At 38.3% G+C, this 17,980-nt stretch overlaps 1 protein-coding gene across 1 annotated transcript; it reads left to right on the forward strand.

Moving 5' to 3' along the window:
• Nucleotides 1-357: 357 nt before the first annotated feature.
• LOC142627377 (protein GAMETE CELL DEFECTIVE 1, mitochondrial) lies at nucleotides 358-4,814 on the forward strand. The gene is made up of 3 exons (XM_075801222.1): nucleotides 358-1,077; nucleotides 3,483-3,672; nucleotides 4,167-4,814. The coding sequence occupies exons 1-3, from the start codon at nucleotides 545-547 to the stop codon at nucleotides 4,371-4,373; spliced, it is 930 nt and encodes a 309-aa protein (XP_075657337.1). The 5' UTR covers nucleotides 358-544; the 3' UTR covers nucleotides 4,374-4,814.
• The last annotated feature ends 13,166 nt before the right edge of the window (nucleotides 4,815-17,980 follow it).

Consider the following 17,980-nt stretch of genomic DNA (forward strand, 5'->3'; position numbering starts at 1 on the left):
ATGTGCTACCAATCATAAAAAGACAATTCAATTATTTAGTTATGATGGGTTTTAGTAGCTCAATTGATAAAATCACTTATGGCCGAACAACATATTTGAGATTCGATCCCTACTTGAACCAAAAACCAATTGGTCTCTTAGTATAACGATAACGACAAATTATTAAGAGCAAACACCATAGATTAAAACTATCTCTAAAAAAAAAAAAATTCAATTATGAGATGATTGAAACTACCCGTAATGTTCATTGTTTACAAGCTGGTAAAATTTTATTCATCAAAATGATAAAAAAAAATAATGATACTAATAATAAAGCCCATGGTCCAATTTCTATTAAAAAAAAAAAAAAATCAACATGTCATTGGGTTTTTGGCCCAGCATTGAACCAAGCCACCTCTGTCTCTGCGACTGAGTAGGGTTTAACCGTTGAAGGTTGAAGCGACTCTCAACTGTGCTCTGCTTGCTTGTTGATGTTCTTCTTCTCTCTCACACTCTTAAATCTTAATCCTAAATTTGAAGCTCAAACCCACCAATCTAAACAACAATGCAAAGCCTCAAACACATAAAAACACAAAGTTCTTGTTCAATTTTACTAAGAAACCAAATTCATAGACTCAGTTTTTTCACAATATCAAAGCACAATTATTCTTCTTCGAGCTCCAAAAATGGCGGAGGTGAAGAATGGAACGACGCGTGGGAATCGGCTTGGCTCCCAGAAGACCTCTCGGCCAAGCACCGTGCTCCATGGGAGACCGACGTGAATTTCTCTTCGGCTTCGGAGGCGGTGGTTGTGGAGGACTCGGAAGCCAAGGCGTTTGTGGAGGACATGAATGAGAATTGGAATCAGAGAAAAGGGTCTAAGCCAAAAACCCAAGAGAAGCCACAGAATGATAGTGATAGTAGTAAGGGTTCGCTTTATAGCTTGGAGAACATGAAGAAGGATTACAGGTTGAAGAAGCAAAGAATTCACGCTGGGTTGTGGATGAAGGAGATTGAGAAGGAAGAAGAGGCTAAGTTGGGGGATTCTATGGTGAATGGTGGAGATGATATTGAAAAATTGCTGGATAGCTGCTCTGAGTATGTGTTTCTTTCCTATTTTTGTTGTATTTTTGGATTATATTGTAATAAACTAATAATTGATAGTGAATTCTATGGTACTTTGTGAATTTATATGTATATACTTGGTTTGATATCTGGGTTATGTACTTGTTCTGGTATTTGGTATTGCGCATGTTGGTTTGGTACAACTTATTTTTCAGCATTTTGAAAATGGGGTCGTTTGAAAAGCTTTAATCATTAGGAAAAAGTGAAGTTTAAAAAAGCTGTATTTTGTAGTGTTTCAAATTGCATTGTTGATATTTGGCATGTCATTTTGGTATTTGGTAAGGCATTCCACCTCCTATTCCTAATGGGGGTTTGGGGGTTAGGAAGCTAGTACCCTTTAACCAAGCTTAGTCAGGAAAATGGCTATGGTGTTTTAGGATGGAGGAGGAGCAGTTATGGAGGCATGTAGTAGCCGAGAAGTATGGCGTGGACTGGGGTGGTTGTGTTCGGGAAACTCACGGTTGTGGTTTATGGAAGAGTATTATTAGGATGGGGTTGGATAAGTTTTTAGAATGTATTCATTTTGATGTTGGTAATGGTAGCTGGTTATGGCATGACAGATGGTGTGGTGATCAATCTTTGTGGGTGACTTTTCCAACCTTGTGTGACTGCTCTTTAGATAAAGAAGAGTTGGTGGGTTCCATGTTGGTGAGTCAAATTGTGGGAGGGGTTGGGGGGTAAGAGAAGCAGGGATGTGAGATTTGTTTGAGACTTTAATGATTGAGAGTTAGAATTGGCAATGGCAAAATGTGCTCTTAATTCCAATATTCCTTTAAGGGAAGGAAATGACAAAATGTGTTGGAAGTTGAAGAGGATTGGAGAGTTTGATGTTCGTTCATGTTATAATGCATTAAGAGGCCCATGTGGTCTGACATTCTCCTAGAAGAGTATTTGGAGTGTTAAGGCCCCTCAATGAATCTCTCTTTTTGGCTAGACCATGGCTTGGGGGAAGATCCTAATATATGATAATCTCATTAAGCACGGCTATATGCTAGTAGGGTGGTGTTGTATGTGTAGGTGTAATGGGGAGACAATGGATCATCTGTTGTTACACTATACTGTTGTGTCTGACTTGTTGAGTTTTGCCTTTAGATCTTTTGGGATGTTGGGATCCAATGGGTAATATCTGAGAAGGTCATTGACCTCTTGTCTGGTTGGAGAGATTAATTGGTAAGCATTCATCGGACATTTGAGATTTACTGCCATTATGTTTGATGCGGACAATATGGCAGGAACGAAATTGTAGTACATGGAGGATACAGAAAACAAGAACCCAATTGTTATCTTTGTTTAGTGGTCCTTCATTTGATTGTTATTGAGCATATGGATTCACTCGTACCAGTTCCCTTCTTGAATTTATAGTCATTTTCTCTTTGTACTTAAATTTATTTCTCTTGTATTCTTTCGACTCATTTGTGTCCATTGTACATGGAGTAGTCTTTTTGCAATTAAATTTATCTTACTTATAAAAAAAAGGGATTTGAGGGAGGAAGCAGAGATTTAATAGGAGAGAGCTCTTCCCTAAACATGAACAAACATCACAACTTAAACAAAACAAAATGTTTTGATACTGAGTCTGTTCATATTAGTTAAAATAAAAATTAAGAACATGGCAATGAGAAATTAATAAGTTTGCCTAATTGTGAATAAATGTTCTGGAAGCTCATTTGAATTGCTGCAACTATACAATTCACAAGAAATCCTGAACAATGAAAAGAATTCCATGTTTTTTAAAAATATACCAATAAGTAGCAAAGACTAGTTTTCAGATTATAAGATCAGAAACCCACCTCCCCATATTAACTAGGCTTCCTGAGCAACATCTCATCACATGTGAATTGAGAAAATCTGAAGATGCAGTGTTTAGTAGTGAAGAGAACCTGGATGCTCTGATCTTGAGCTCATTAGAAAGCCAGCCACCTTTATGTTCATGGCAATAATCAAATTTTAAATAGTATTCAAACAGATACTGACAGGAAATACTCAAAATGAAAAGTTTCAAGATATAAGTTTAGGTTGTAAGTGGAATAGCTAAAATTAGAACATGAGTTTTGGAGTTACTATGCAAATGATTCTAGAAAAGCAAACATAGTCCCAAAATTTTGGGACTAAGACTTTGTTTGTAGTTGTTGCAAACTAAGCAACCTTCAGGTCTACATGAAAGCAAGAATACATTTAAATGAGATTACATATGTATGGTAAGGTATATTCACCTAATAGGTCTTGAACCCACAATATTACCCTCCAACCCTTTTATTTTTTGGATAAGTAACAAACTTTTATGTTTACCGTTTGTATGTAGCAATATTATTGTATTAGAACTTATGGAGGGTTTCTTATAAGTAAAGTTTTTGGGATTAATACTTGAATGACTGCAGGATTTTTGACACTTCCAACAATGATTTGGACGACTCAAAAATCCCAGGTTCTTCTGAATTCAAAAACAAGCCTGATGGTTGGGAAACAACAGCCAAGGCTCAAGATGGAAATATATGGGAGATGTCACAGAGGGAAGAGGATATTCTCCTCCAAGAATTTGATCGTCGAATTGCATACAGCAAATTTCAGGTGTGCAAATATCTTCACATTCTTTTTGCTTATTCAAATACAATATATTATTGGGTTTTTAGCATTGTATGAATGAAGGAGACAACCTAAAGAAGGGAAGAAGTCCTAGATTTTTAATTTGTTTGGCTATCCGTGTTAGTCTATAGTTAATTCTAATTATAACATATTGATATTATAGTTTGCTTGTTTAGCCGTAAAATGATCTCTTTCCAGCTAAAGTAGTAACTGGGAAAAACTGGTGGAGTAGTAATCAGGTCACAAATGCTGCAAACACTAATACACCAGGCCCCACCCCCCCCCCCCCCCCCAACCCATCTCTTTTTCTTTTTTTCTTGTTGAACGACCCTGATAAGACTGTTACTGATCTAAAGCTGACCTGATTGTAATGTAAATATGATATCGGGAGTATCTATTACCAAGTTCTTCCCCATTTTCAAATTAACTGGTGTCCTTTCTGGCTTTCTTACTGTTGGTTTTATGAAATTGGTATGCAGATAGCTAGTTTTATCAAGACTCACATATTTAGCCGAAGGAGACCAATTGATGGGTGGAAATACATGATAGAGGAGCTGGGACCAAATGCCAAGAAAGGAAAGGGTAGTGTTTCAAGGTTACCTAGTCTATCTGATGCATCAACCCAACCCTTTAAGGAGGAGAAGACTCCACTTGACAGCAGGTTGACCCCCTTAAAGGGAAGGTAGCTCGGAGTCCAACTTCTCTCAGATATTCTCTTTTGCATATTAGACCTGCTGGAAAGGTTTATGGGAGCAAAAAGGTACATTCCGAAATTTAGGGGGCTATTCTTTTGTGTTTGATGTGGACCATATGAAGAGAAAGGAATATGCGTACTTTCAAAGGTAAAGAATGTTCGAAAATCCAGCTAAAGCCTCGGTTCTTGAGAACTCTTTATGAGTGGGAGCAAGCTGGCACCCACCTTCTGCTTCAGATCTTGTAGCTGTTATGGACAATTTGTTCCTTAAATGATTTTCCTTGCAGCTCTTTTGTCTACTAGGGTGTCCCTTTGTATACTCTCCTTGAACTTGGGCTACGCCCCTCTATCCTTATTTTATTAATGAAATATTTTTATTTTATTAATGAAATATTTTTACTTATTAAGGAAAAAAACACCACGATTGAAACTACTGATGGCCACTGTCAATTCTAGTGATTTGGTTCCCTGCTAATACCATCCTGTGGAGAACTGAAATTTGTTCTGCTGAATGCTAAAAGAATGTGTATGTGTATGTATTCCCTTCAGAACTGCAGTTCCTACTGTTGAATAAGATTTTAAATTGTTTAATTTATTGATAAGGCTTAATTATTCCAATTCTCTCATTGGACTTTGCCCTCAATTTAGATTGTAAAAATTACTCGCATCCAATGTGATTGTGATGTTTTCATTTGTTGTATTCATTTTCAAATCATTTAAAACTGACCTCACAAAAACATTGTAATTTGAGTTATCAACTTATCATTTAAACTCTTATACAACAACAACGACGACGATGAAGCGGCATAATTTCAACTCTTATAATTAGAGAGACTAATTTACCACTGCTCACCTTTGGCATGATGGTCACTCCACAAGTACAAGTTTTTGTGGGGTAGGGTGGGGAGAAAAGAACGAGGGTTCAAGTTTACAAGAGAGAGCTTTACACGCATATACATTTGGGCTAGAGTAAGATTTTTATCTCAAGTTGGGTTGGTGATGATGTTTGGAGCGGCTACATTATCGAACTATATCAACTTGTTGTCAATGAGATCCTGGACACGGTCTCTCAATTGGTAGCATTCTTCCAGAGTATGCCCCTTGGCCCCAAAATGGTGTTCACACTTCTTGGACGAATCAAAGTCGGGTGGTGGAGGGCCATCTCTGGGCCTAGCAAATATCAGGGTCACTAGCTTCCTTTTCAGCAGGTAAACATAAAGATCTGCCATGAGCATGGGTAATGGAGTGTACTTCCAGTTTTCCCTCCTAAAGGGACGAGGCACGTCTAGCCTCCCTATTTCATTAAAGGCTTGGTTAGGTGCTTGAGTGGGCTAAACTTGTTGCTAATAAGGTCTAGCAACTGGGGTTGCATAAGCAAAAGTAATACCCCTAGGCCTTTCTGATGCATTGTCGACCATGTGTACATTGGCTTCTTTAGTCTTGCAGCCGGTCATTTTCTTGAATTGTTGTTCAACCATGAAACTCAAGGGATTAGGATCCATGATCTTCTTGCTCCTAATACCCTCGTCAATGCGCTACCTAATAGGGATGAGGCTAGCGAAATGAGTGACTTTGGTGCTAATTATCTCTTGAGGTTGTCAATGAACCATTTGATCATCTTATTTTCCATCATGGGGGGTTGTATTTATGCGGCTAGATCACGCCACCTATGGGCATATTCTTGAAAAGCTTCCCCACTCTTCTTCTCTGTTCTCATAAGGACCGTGTGGTCGGGAGCTATCTATGTGTTGAACTGGTAGTATTCCAGGAAAGAGTTGGCCACTTCCCTCCAACTAGAGGTCTTTCCCAATCTCACATACCATGTGGCCACGGGGCCGGTCAAACTATCAGGAAAAATCTAGCAAAGTAGAGGGTGATTATCCCTGTAGGGAGCCATCTTCCTACAGAACACGCGCAAGTGCGCGCAAGGGTCTCTAGTACCATCATACTTGACGAACTCCGGTGCCTTGAACTTGGGAGGCATAATGATCTGAGGAAAGTTGGTTAGACTGTCTAGATCAACGCTTCTATGGGCGTTGGAGCCCTCTATGACACAAAGCTTTTTGGCTAGAGTTTCCACTTGGCTCTTGACTTGGCCAATCCTAGATTCGGGGCTCTTGTCCTTAAAAGGATCTATTTCTTGGTCATCGCCTTGGGGTGGTACATTGTGGCCATGATCCTATCCTGATGGGGGCTAACTTTCATTCTTGGTTTGGGGACCTCCCTGACCATGGCCAGAGGAATTTTGTCCTCCTCCTACAACCAGTTGTTGCATCATGTGCATTAATTCTGACACTTGCTCTTTTGTCTGAGCGAACTCGGCAGGATTCACTTCGAGAGCCGAAGGCCCACTGGTAGACATCTCTCTTGCACGAGACCTAGTGATGATGGGATCACGATGTGGTGGTAGCTTAGACTGTTTCCTTTTAGCAATCTTTTGATCCTTGGAAAGAATAGGAGGTGAAAGAAACAGGGTGCATTTGACAATATGGAAACACAACACCAAAATCAAGTTAGTTTATATCCTTGTTATTTAACATGCACCTACCATTTTTAGAAAAATTTGGCTTTGCACTCCAGATCGAGTATTTATCATGGTGAGTTTCTATAATGATGCAAGATTAATGCACAAGGTTGGCAAGTAACAAAAACTTTCATGACATGTATGGTAATGTGGGAAGGACCCTTTTTTTGATTATATGTTGGTAGAAGATTTGCTTTTACAATGCTGGGTTCATTGGCTCCAACGGCGGGCTTTTTACAATACAAGGACATGCAATTGCGAGGAAAAGCACGGCTTCTGATAATGTGGACTTCTCGGGGAAGCTCTTCGACACTTGGATCTCTTGGCATCTCTGACTATGTGGATCTCTTGGACTTTGGACAGCATGGATCTTTTGGCAATTTGGACAGCATGGATCTCTTGGTAACATGGATAGCAGGGATCTCTTAGACTTTTGGATCTCTTGGGAGAGCCCTTAGGTTCTTGACACCTTGTGATCTCTTTGATGATTTAAGCTTCTAGGCAATCCTTTTGGATCTTTTCTAGGAAAGCTTTTGAACTCTTGATGCTTTGGAATTTTTGACCGCTTTTCGGTAGCATCTCCTCCTGAGCAGAGTTTCGGTTACTTGCCAAAAATTTTATCTTTGCACAATTAGGTGATGGAACCATTTAGTGTATGCATGAATGCCCTTGTAGAGATAAGGTATGATCTAGCATGTACAAGCAACAAGGTTGCTTTCCCTAGGGGTTTAATCATGGATGTTGTGTAAGCATGATAGAAAGAACCTAGAGTAGAGCACAATTTCTTTAGTGCAAGCAAAAAGGGCGTACTTGTTACAAGACACTTTCCCCTAACCTTTAGTCCTAAAAGGGTATCCTTTCCTAGGCTTGGATGTTCATTCTTTGGGCTTCACCTAATCCTCATGGGCTTTGGGCTTGATCTAGTCCTCATGGGTTTGACATAACTAGGCCAATTGTATGCAAAGGATTTAACTGGTAGGTTGTTCCTAGCCTAGTGGGACTCAATCGCCATACCCCTCCCTTCATTGAAGTTGTGGGGCAGGAAGGATCGAGGAGGCCTTTTCAGCTACTCCTATCCACCCATGGATCCAAAAGTGCCTACAAAGTTAGCCCTAGATCTAACTATGGGTAACATTGCCGATGTTTGTGTTTGGGCATCTGTAGATGGGGTGATGAAATCTCTAAAGAGATGTGACTACGCCAGCAGTGCGGAGCCTGGGTTCGGCTAAAAAAGGGTGTATATGTCATGCAATCCTTAATGAAGGGGAAAGACTTTTTCCAAACACAATATATATATATATATATATATATATATATATATATGTGTGTGTGTGTGTGTGTGTGTGTGTGTGTGTGTGTGTGTGTGTGTGTGTGTGTGTGTATATATATGAAAGCAGATAAAGTGTAGCAAAAATTAAATTTTGCTACCCTATGTTTGCATATGAAGGAAAGCAGTAAAGCATGTGAGGAAAGTGGTAAAGCCCCATGTGAAAATACCTCAAAGTCACCCTTCTTCTACTTCTTTTTTTTCCATTTTTTTTTTTTGGAAAAGGATTTTGAAAAAAATATTTTTTGCTCTTTTGAAAAACTCTACTAGGACATAACATAAGCCCTTTTTTCAAAAGGAAAGCCCCAGAGGCCAATGCTAATTTCTGTGTTTTTGGAAGCCAATGTCCAAAGATTATGGTTTTATCAAAAGCTCTAAAGGCTAAACTCTCATCGTTCCCCAGTGGAGTCGCCAGTCTGTCGACGCCTGGGCCTCGAGACGGATAACTGCCGTTGGGCCTTCGTTCGACCACCTGCCGTAGCAATGCTTCCGCGTGCACAAGGCCCGTTGGAGGACCCTCTCGAATGATTGGCATGGTTCGCGCGGAGCTTCAAGTGCGCTCTCTCTCTCTCTCTCTCTCTCTCTCGGTGGAGGAGGGTAGGTGTCTACCTTTGGTAGTGTGGCAAGAATCTTGGCCAAATTTTAAGGGATTACCAAAGGTGAGTGAAGTCGCCACCAATTATTGGGCTTTTCTAAGGTGTGATTAGTCACCTATTTTTAGTTGATTTTATTACCAATCTTAGGCTAAGAAAAACGTCATTTTTCCTAATCTAATATGGATGGCAAAAAATCTTGATTTTTGAGTCCGGAAGTTTGGTTACATGTGGGGAAGGTGTTGGGCACCCCACAATGCCTATCCAAGGATAGTCATTTGTTTTGATAAAACCTTAATTTTTGGAGATTGACAGTAAAAACATGATTTTGGCATTGGCTTTTGAGGCTTTGCATGCATGGGGGCGTTGAGGTTTGGCTTTTGAACGGGTATGGTCCTAATCTATACTTTCCTCAGGCATTTGGGCAAAGTACCAGATTTCCACAGGAAAAATCCGGTGACGTGTCACCTTAATTTCGCGGCGAAAATTAGGCATCACTTTGCCTTAGGTGACATGGACTGTGACAATCACACCGGAAGGGAGGAGCACACACACACACACACACACACACACACACACACACACACACATCGTGCACAATGCTAGCACACAGAGTGGGAAAGTAAATGCCTACATCCCTAGAGCATGGCCCAAAATATCGGTGCAGGAAAGTAAAGAAGAGTTGCCATACTCTAGAGATAAGGACGATGGTATATGGCATGATATACCTAATACAACCCATCTAAGAGAGAAAGGAGGGAGGGAGGAAGGAAGTTAAAAGAGTATATAATCCAAAAGGGAGAGGCTAGAGCCCTAAAACTACTAAACATGGTCGCTTGGCCCATCTCTACATGCTTGCATCCGCACCCTTTTTGCTTGCACCTGGGAGATCATGCCCTAACTCCATGTGTCCTCACTCCATGTGTGTACATGCAAAGGCAAAGACAAGAAACCAGTAGGCAAGCAATAGAAAGAAAAGATGCAAAAAGCATATGAAAGAGGCATAACGCAGATAAGCATGATAGGCATGGCAAGCAACAAAACAAGAAAGCAAGCACGCTAAAAGGCAAACAAACAAGGAAGTGCGCAAACAAGCAAACAAGAAGGAAGGCAAACAATCAAGAAAACAAACAAAAGGTGGTGTCCACGAGGGACAAATGTAGGTTTGGATTGAATGTCCATAACTTCATCGTGTTGAAGCATGGATGACACACTAGCAAGCAATACTCATGCATGGACATGTAAGCAAGCGTGTAAAGATGCATAGAAAGTTAACAGGTGGGGCAAACAAGCATGGCAAGCATATCATCACACAAAGTGCGAAGAGGAAAGGTATGCATGAAGCAACCCGGCATCCAGAGGCGCATCCTAAGTGATTAAACCTGAACTAGGCCTCGAAGGCGTTAGATGTAACCACACAACCGCAAACACGCTAAGGGCGTCAAGCGTGGCAAAGTCTAGAACTAGAGAGGCTAACATGGAAGATATAGCATAGGAATAAGTAAGCATAGATATGCAAATGGGGTGATCCAAACCCTTTGATATGGGCCAAGGTGTACGGATGAGGACCAAGACCATAGGGTTAAGATCGGATCCGAACCAATAGGCCAAAAACACAAGAAAGAGTGACAAAAGCGACAAAAGAGTTACAATAACACATGGCATGACAAGCATATCCTAGGCCTAGGCACACAAACGTGGCATGGAGTGCACAAGCACATGAAAAATGGCATAAATCATGTAGAGAACATAGATCTAAGCATGTAGGCATGTGAGAACATAGGTCAAGACAAGTAGGAATAGAAACATGCATGTAATCATGTAGATCCTAGCACATAAACATGGAAGAACATGAATCCAAGCACATAAGCATGTGAAGACAAGGATCAAACCATGTAGCATGGAAACACACACATAAACACATAGATCCAAACAAGGCATAGCCAAATATACCATACAAGCATGTGAGCATGTAACCTTAACATCAACATAGAACGAAAAGGAGAACCAAAACATGGGAAAACATGGCATGAAGCATAAACATGTAGATCGAGACAAATAACATATAAACAAGCATGGAAGAACATGGATCTAAGCTAAGAACATGCTAGGAGCAAGATAAAGCAAGAAACATGCTAAGGAAAGCAATAAATCATGTTATTAAGGCAAAAAGGGCAAGATAAATGCTATGAAAAGATTTAAAGGGTTAGGGGTGTGGATAGTAGCTAAAAAGCTACATCCACACCCCTAAACCCCAAATCCAAAGTGTAGAGGCAAGGAGAAGAAGATTGGGCTTAAGAACAATACATTGTGTTTTTGGTGAAGAAGGAAGAATCAAAAGGCTTTGATGTGTTTTTTTTGTTTGGAAGAGAAGAAAAAAAGTGCAAACAACGACCAAGAAAAGAACAAAACTCAGAAAATCTCTTATCTTTTGGTCTGGGGGGTGCCGAGGGCTATTTATGTCCCTGAGTGCGCTTTTCGAGGTGGTGGCCCTTGTAGGGCCACCAATTGCCCTTCAGGGGCCACCACCTTGAAAGTCCCTATAATCAGATTAATCTTGACACCCTTGGAAAGATCTTGACTTCTTGATTCTGAAAAGGTATGGAACTTGAAAATCCAACGGTCAAATAAAAAGTTATGGCTCTGAGAAGTTAGCGGTGCATCGATCGGTGCATTATCTCAGTTTTTATGATATCTTGGCCGCTCTAACTCTGATTTTGACCCGTGAATAGTCATTGGAATGAAAATTTAATTATCTTCAAAATGGTGTCCGTTTCAACTTGTTCTGACGGCCGGATCGAAATTAGGGTTTCTAGGCCCACTAGGGGTGTTTGGTCATTTCGGCTGGAAAAGGCACTTTGGGTGCTCCAGTGTTCGAACGGGTTGCACCACGTCATTCTGGATGTTCTCATGGCTCCATGGAAAGAAAATAATATTTTTGGATTTTTAGGGGTCCGGCACGCAAATTAAAGGCAGACGAAATACGATATCAACATTTTGGAAATACATGTTTGGGTGTTATAGACATGTGTCAGAAGTGTTATTGTTGTTTAAACAACAGTGACAAACAACCCCTAAGTGGTTGGTTGCTTTTGTACGTTACTTTTCATGAGAATAGATTTGAATTTCAATTTGAATAATGGTTTGAAATAAATATTTTCTTTACTAATATGTTAGCATGCTTGCCTTGATAAAGTGTGAGTATGATAGAGACCAAAGGTAATAAAATTCAAACAAATTTGAATAATTAGAAAAAGACTAATCCAATAATTGGGTGTCTAATTAATGACAAATTCTTAGGTACTCTCAAAGTATAGAGATTGTTGCTCCCTCTTCTCACATTCATAGTGAAATCCACTAATTAAATTCATACTAGGGTCTATCACGAATGTGAAAGGAGGGAGCATAATTTTTCCATACTTTGAGAATACTTAAGGGTGTGTTTAGTTGGAGTGAAATTAGGGAGGATGGAAAATAGGGTGAGGAAAATAGGGTAGAAAATGTTGTTTTCCACTGTTTGGTTAAGGAATGAAAATAGGAGAGACAGAAAATAGGGGAGAAAGTTTTCCCACCTGGGCCCACTTTTTTAATTCTCCCAAATTAGGAGGAAAATGAGGAGGACAAAATGATGAGAAATCAATTTTACACAAATACCCTCTCACCTACCTCTTACATATTATGTAACAAGGGTATAATAGTCAATTTATATAAATTAAATTTTCCATCCTTCCATTTTTCTCTCCAACCAAACAAAAGAGTTTTCCACCCTTCCATTTTTCTACCCCTCCAACCAAACACACAAGAGGGAAAAACCAAATATTTTCTATCCTCCCACAATTTTTCATCCTCCCACTTTTCCACTCCTCCAACCAAACAGACCCTAAGAATTTTCCATAACTATGACCCCGAATCAAGGAATTTGGTTTGGAACATAAAATGGGCATTGTAAAACCAAGAATCCACTCCTTTAACTTTTACAAAATCTTGTGAAATTTTCAGAGTACTCACAGTGCCAACACCACTGGGGACTAATGGATAGACTTCAAATATGTATATGCCATTTAAAAAAAAAATTGTTATTTCTGTTCACTTCACATGCAGACACCTATGAATGCACATACACAACAATTTGCCTATAAATACCTCACTGAAAAACCCCAAAGGGTTCACTAAATGGTTTTTGAGGCCTCATGATATCTATGAGATCCTAGGTTTGAAATCTCTTGCCAACATCTTGAGGTCACCTTCAAAAGATTCCTCTTCGTAACAAGCTGGTGTGTGTGGAATGGAGGTACTGCATACACCCAATAGGATAGTTGAAAATTCGAAGAGATTTAGATACTCTCATTTGTTAAAAAAAAAATACCTCGCTAAATATCAATTGAGGCATTGGGCTCCAACTTAGGGTGGCATTAGTTATGGTTGTTATCACTTATCAATGACCTGATCAATTTCCTATGATGGGCTTTCAATGCCATTTGCCTTTGGGCTTATGAGCTATTAACGAGTCCACCAACCAACTTGGGTCCATACTAAGCCTTGTTGGAATGGTCTAAGGGCCACCCTAACTAATGGACAACCCATTTCAACCAATAAGGAACCATAGTAAACTCACCCCTATGTAGTAAAGCTCACAACAAAAAACAAAGTTTTAGTCCCAAAAAAGAAAACAAAAATAGTCCCAAAATTTAGGGGTTAGTTATGGATCCATGACATATATTTAAAGTCAGCTATATGTATTCTTTTCTCCATTTTACTCTATCTAACTTCTAAAGTCATACTCTCTAGTTTCCATTACACCCATAATTTGACATATCATTATTTTCTATTACTTCTACTAATATTATTTTTTATCTTTCTTTATATTTTTGTACTCTTAACTTGGATAAACTCATTATTTCTTACTAGTGTATTTGTCACTCTCCTCTAAACATAATTGAACCATCTTAAGTCGCTCTTATTTTCATCAACAAGGGCTAATCCCTATCTTAGGCAAATTTCCTTATATCAAATCCTATTATTTCTAGTATTTCACTTTATCCATCTTAACAACCTCATTTAAGCTACACTGATTTCATGATATGTTGCTTCTTAACAACCTAACATTTAGTTCCATAATGTATAGTCGGTAGTATAACAGTCTTATAAAATTTTTCCGTAATTTAATAGGTATTTTACAGTCGCATAGCACTCCTGATGCACTTTTCCACTTTATTCACCTTATTCTTATCTTATGATTCACGTACTCTGTAATTTCCCCTTCGTTATGAAATATTGACCAAAGATATCAAAAGTTATCACTCTTTCATATCTCTTGACCATTACTTATCGCCCTTTTGTGTGAACTTGAATTGATCATATATTTTAGGTTGGCCCAATTGTTTGTATACATTGTTTAAAATAATAGAAAAAAGAAAAAGAAAAAAACATTCCCATGAAAACTTTAAGTTAAAAAAAAAAATCACTTTTTCTCATGGTTTATTTGTTATCTCAAGTCTAGAAATTTCTAGGGGCGTTAGACACACTGTCCTTTTTATGGTTTTTTTTTGTGTGTTCATTCTTGTTTGGGCACTTGGCCCATCCTTTCTTCGAGTCTAGAGGCACTTGTCCAATCATTTTTTTAGTGTCTAGAGGCACTTGGCCCAACTTAATTTGCTCTAGGTGCACTAGGTCCACTTATGTTAGTCTCGTGGACCTTAGGTTCATAGTCACCCATTCCTTTATAGTTTAGGTCTGTTAGGACATATGTGTTTCACCTGTTTATAACATATGTCATTCTTTTATGTAATTGACTAATCATTTGACAAAACGTACTTTACTTGTAATTGGGTAGAATTAGAATGTGTTTAATGCTTCAAGAAACTGAGTTTCAAGATTAAGTGTTGAAGTCATCAAGTGTGTCCAAGAATCAATTTGAATAGTGCAAGTTCATTAAAGCTCGACAGCTAGCATGTGTTGAGGTTCAAAGAGCTGTTCCAGCCTCATGGCTCGATAGCTGCTCGACAGCATCTCGATACCTCTATCTGTTGAGGTTTAAGAAAAATAGATTCTGAGTTCTGTTTTGATTCCAATCCGTGGATGTGTTTTTGGGCCTTCTTTTCTCCTAACCCTAGACATATAAAAGGATTTTTTTAAGGGCCGTCAAAGTGTAGCAAGTTGCACAAGCATTGAGAAACTCTTGTTCATGCAAATTGTGACGTGAGACAAAGTTCTTGCCCTAGTTCATATCCCTTATGAAGAAGTTGATGTGTCTTTGCACTGTAGGCTTTTGTAATCAAGCATCTTCTTGATCTTCATTGTGTGGATGAATTGAAGAACTCTGCAGCCAACAATCTTCTCTAGTTTGTGATTGAAGTCGCGTACTGGGATCCGCGTAATTGGTTAGTCAAGTACTTGGGAGTCATGCATTGAAAGGAGAAATTGTCACTACAGAACAAGTCCAATTGGGTATTGGGGTAAGGGTTCAATTGTAGGTTGGTAAGGTATTTGTGATTCCTTTACTTGTAACCGCTTGTTGTGATAATAGTGGAATTTCGGAAGTGGTGACCATAAAATCACCCGGTGGAGTTTTTGCCATGTAGGTTTTCCCTATTCATAAACAAATCACCGTGTTATTTAATTTCCGCTACATACTTTAGTTTATTGGTGATTTATTTGTGCTATCACGCGTTTGCATGCTAATTTGATTAATTAATAAACTTGGCTAATTAATCAACTTAATCCATCACAAGGGGGTCAATACATTTTTAGCCTATCAAGTGGTATCAAAGTAGGCATACTCTGATTAGGGTTTAATCTTTGTTGTGTGATCTATTGACCCCTGTTGTCATGGAAACTCTTGATTGTTTTGATTTGCATGATCTTGTGTTGAATGATAATGATGATATTCAAGATACCTATTGCAAGCTTTATAATTTTTGTATGAAATCTCTTGAATGTTCTACAAAATTAAAAGCTAAATTTAAAAAGGTCAAGCTTGAAAAAGATGATTTGATTGCAAAATTGGATGAAGCCAATAATTTGAATGAGAATTTTAAAAATCAAATTTCATCTCAGGTGGACAAAATTAAGAGTTTGGAAGAGCAACTAGTTGAATTTAAAAACTGAAGCTGAAAAATTAACTAGTGCCAAACTTATTGTTGAGCCTAACTCAAAAGATTTTTTTTTTTATTTTATATTCCCCCATTTAAAAAGAATAATGAAGAGTTGAAGGCTAATATTGCTAGAATAGACAGAGGTAATCAATCTGATGTTAACGCTGAAGTTTTTAAACCTATGTCTAAAACTCCTCCTAGGTTGAATAAAAATTCTGAATTTATTACCACTTGTCATCATTGTCATATTGTTGGTCATATTAGGCTAAAATGTCTTAAGTTGAGGTCTCTGTCAACCTCTAAGGTTAAACCTGCTTCTAGGAAAACGAGTAGCTCTAACACTGCTCATGTTTGTCACCATTGTGGTGCTTCCGGTCACACTCATCGTAATTGTTTCAAGTTGTTTCCTCATAAGCGAGTGTCCAATAGGTCTCATCCTTTTTCTAAAGGCTTTGTACCTATTCTTGGTGAGTTATTAAAAGTCTTGAGCTTTTTAACTCAATTTCAGAAGAATTCTAAGTCTTCTATGTCATTTAGTAGTCATACTAGGACATGTGCATTTTCATCTTCACGGCCAAAGACTCATGCTGCGTGGGTGAGGAAGGATCCTAAGACTTAATTTTCTTTTAAGTTTGTCCTCTGCTTTAATTCTTTCTATTTAAAGTAGGACTCTCTTTGCTTGATTTCTTATCTTCTTTTGAAATCATGCTTTCATGCATCTGTATTTTTTTCCTTTCTTACTTTCATGCATATGCATCTTTCTTTTATGCATTGCTTTTCTTTTTTTAACATATTTTTATTTGTTTGTTTTCAGTTTTGCTTTATTTTGTTTTCAAAATTTTAAAAAAAAATGAAAAATTGAAAAATACAAAAACGGTGTGTGTATATGTACATCGGTTCTTGTGAACCTTAAAATGGCCTTTGAAACAGAGTTTTCTAAACTTTGTATCTCTTGTAACTGAGATGAGCATCTCTATGCACAACTAAGTAAGTGAGTTTTGTGACTCTTTGTATGCGATGAGTAAGGTTAAGTGATTTCTTGAACTTAACACTCGTATCACTCTTTTTAACGGGTAGGACTAGAAAATCCTAAGAGAAAGACATAAATAACCATCTCATCACTGTTACCCACCAATTATGATATGACATATGTATGCTTCAGCATAGCAAAAGTGCAATGTCAATGACATCTGTATGCTTTGGCATAGCAAAAGGGCAATGTCAAAAGCTTAACATAATTGGATATTTCTTTTCTCTCTTTTATATACCCATGCATGATTTGCTTAATAAAAAAAAAATATGCAAAGAAAATAAAAGCAAAAAGATCAAAAATGCTTTAAATATGATTGCAAGCGTGTTTTCTAGGAGATGTGAGAGTTATAGGATGTACCTCAAAGGTGATAGTCCCCATCAAACAGTTATGATTGTATGTGAGTTAAAATGATTTTCTCATATCTTAAATCGTCATATCTTAAATCGTCATATCTTAGAGACACTTATGCAATCTTGCGATGTTTTCACACACAACACGCAATATTCTTTACTATTTTTGATACATGTGCAGGTACAATGTGATTTGGCCATCACAAGGTTTACATGTGTTGATGTATGCTCACTAAACTGTCTTGACTTATTTTTGAAATATAAATCGATTAGACTTGTTTAGTGTGTGAGTGTGTATTTTGAGATCCCTGTGCTTAAAATTGTTGTTGAGAGATGATTTTGAGAGTCTAATATGTTGATTGGATCATTGGTTGAGTTGCATGCGTGATTGCATTCATGTTTGTGTTTTTCCCTTCTCGAAAAATTGTTTTGAAAAGTTGGCTCGACACCTCCTCGATAGTTGTATCTATCGGTGTTGTATTTCTTGACACCTACCTCGACAGATGTCTCAACACCTCTCGATACCTGTATCTATCGGGATTTACTGAACCTCTATTTAAAGGTTCTGTGCGATCCGTTTCTCATTTCTCTCAATCTCTCTCTCGATAGATTTGGCTTTTCATCTTCCAAACCTCTCTCTCTCACTCCAAATCATTATCTCAAGGTTTCTTCAAGCTT

Source organism: Castanea sativa, chromosome 3 (genome assembly GCF_040712315.1).
Source record: "Castanea sativa cultivar Marrone di Chiusa Pesio chromosome 3, ASM4071231v1".
Taxonomy (NCBI): domain Eukaryota; kingdom Viridiplantae; phylum Streptophyta; class Magnoliopsida; order Fagales; family Fagaceae; genus Castanea; species Castanea sativa.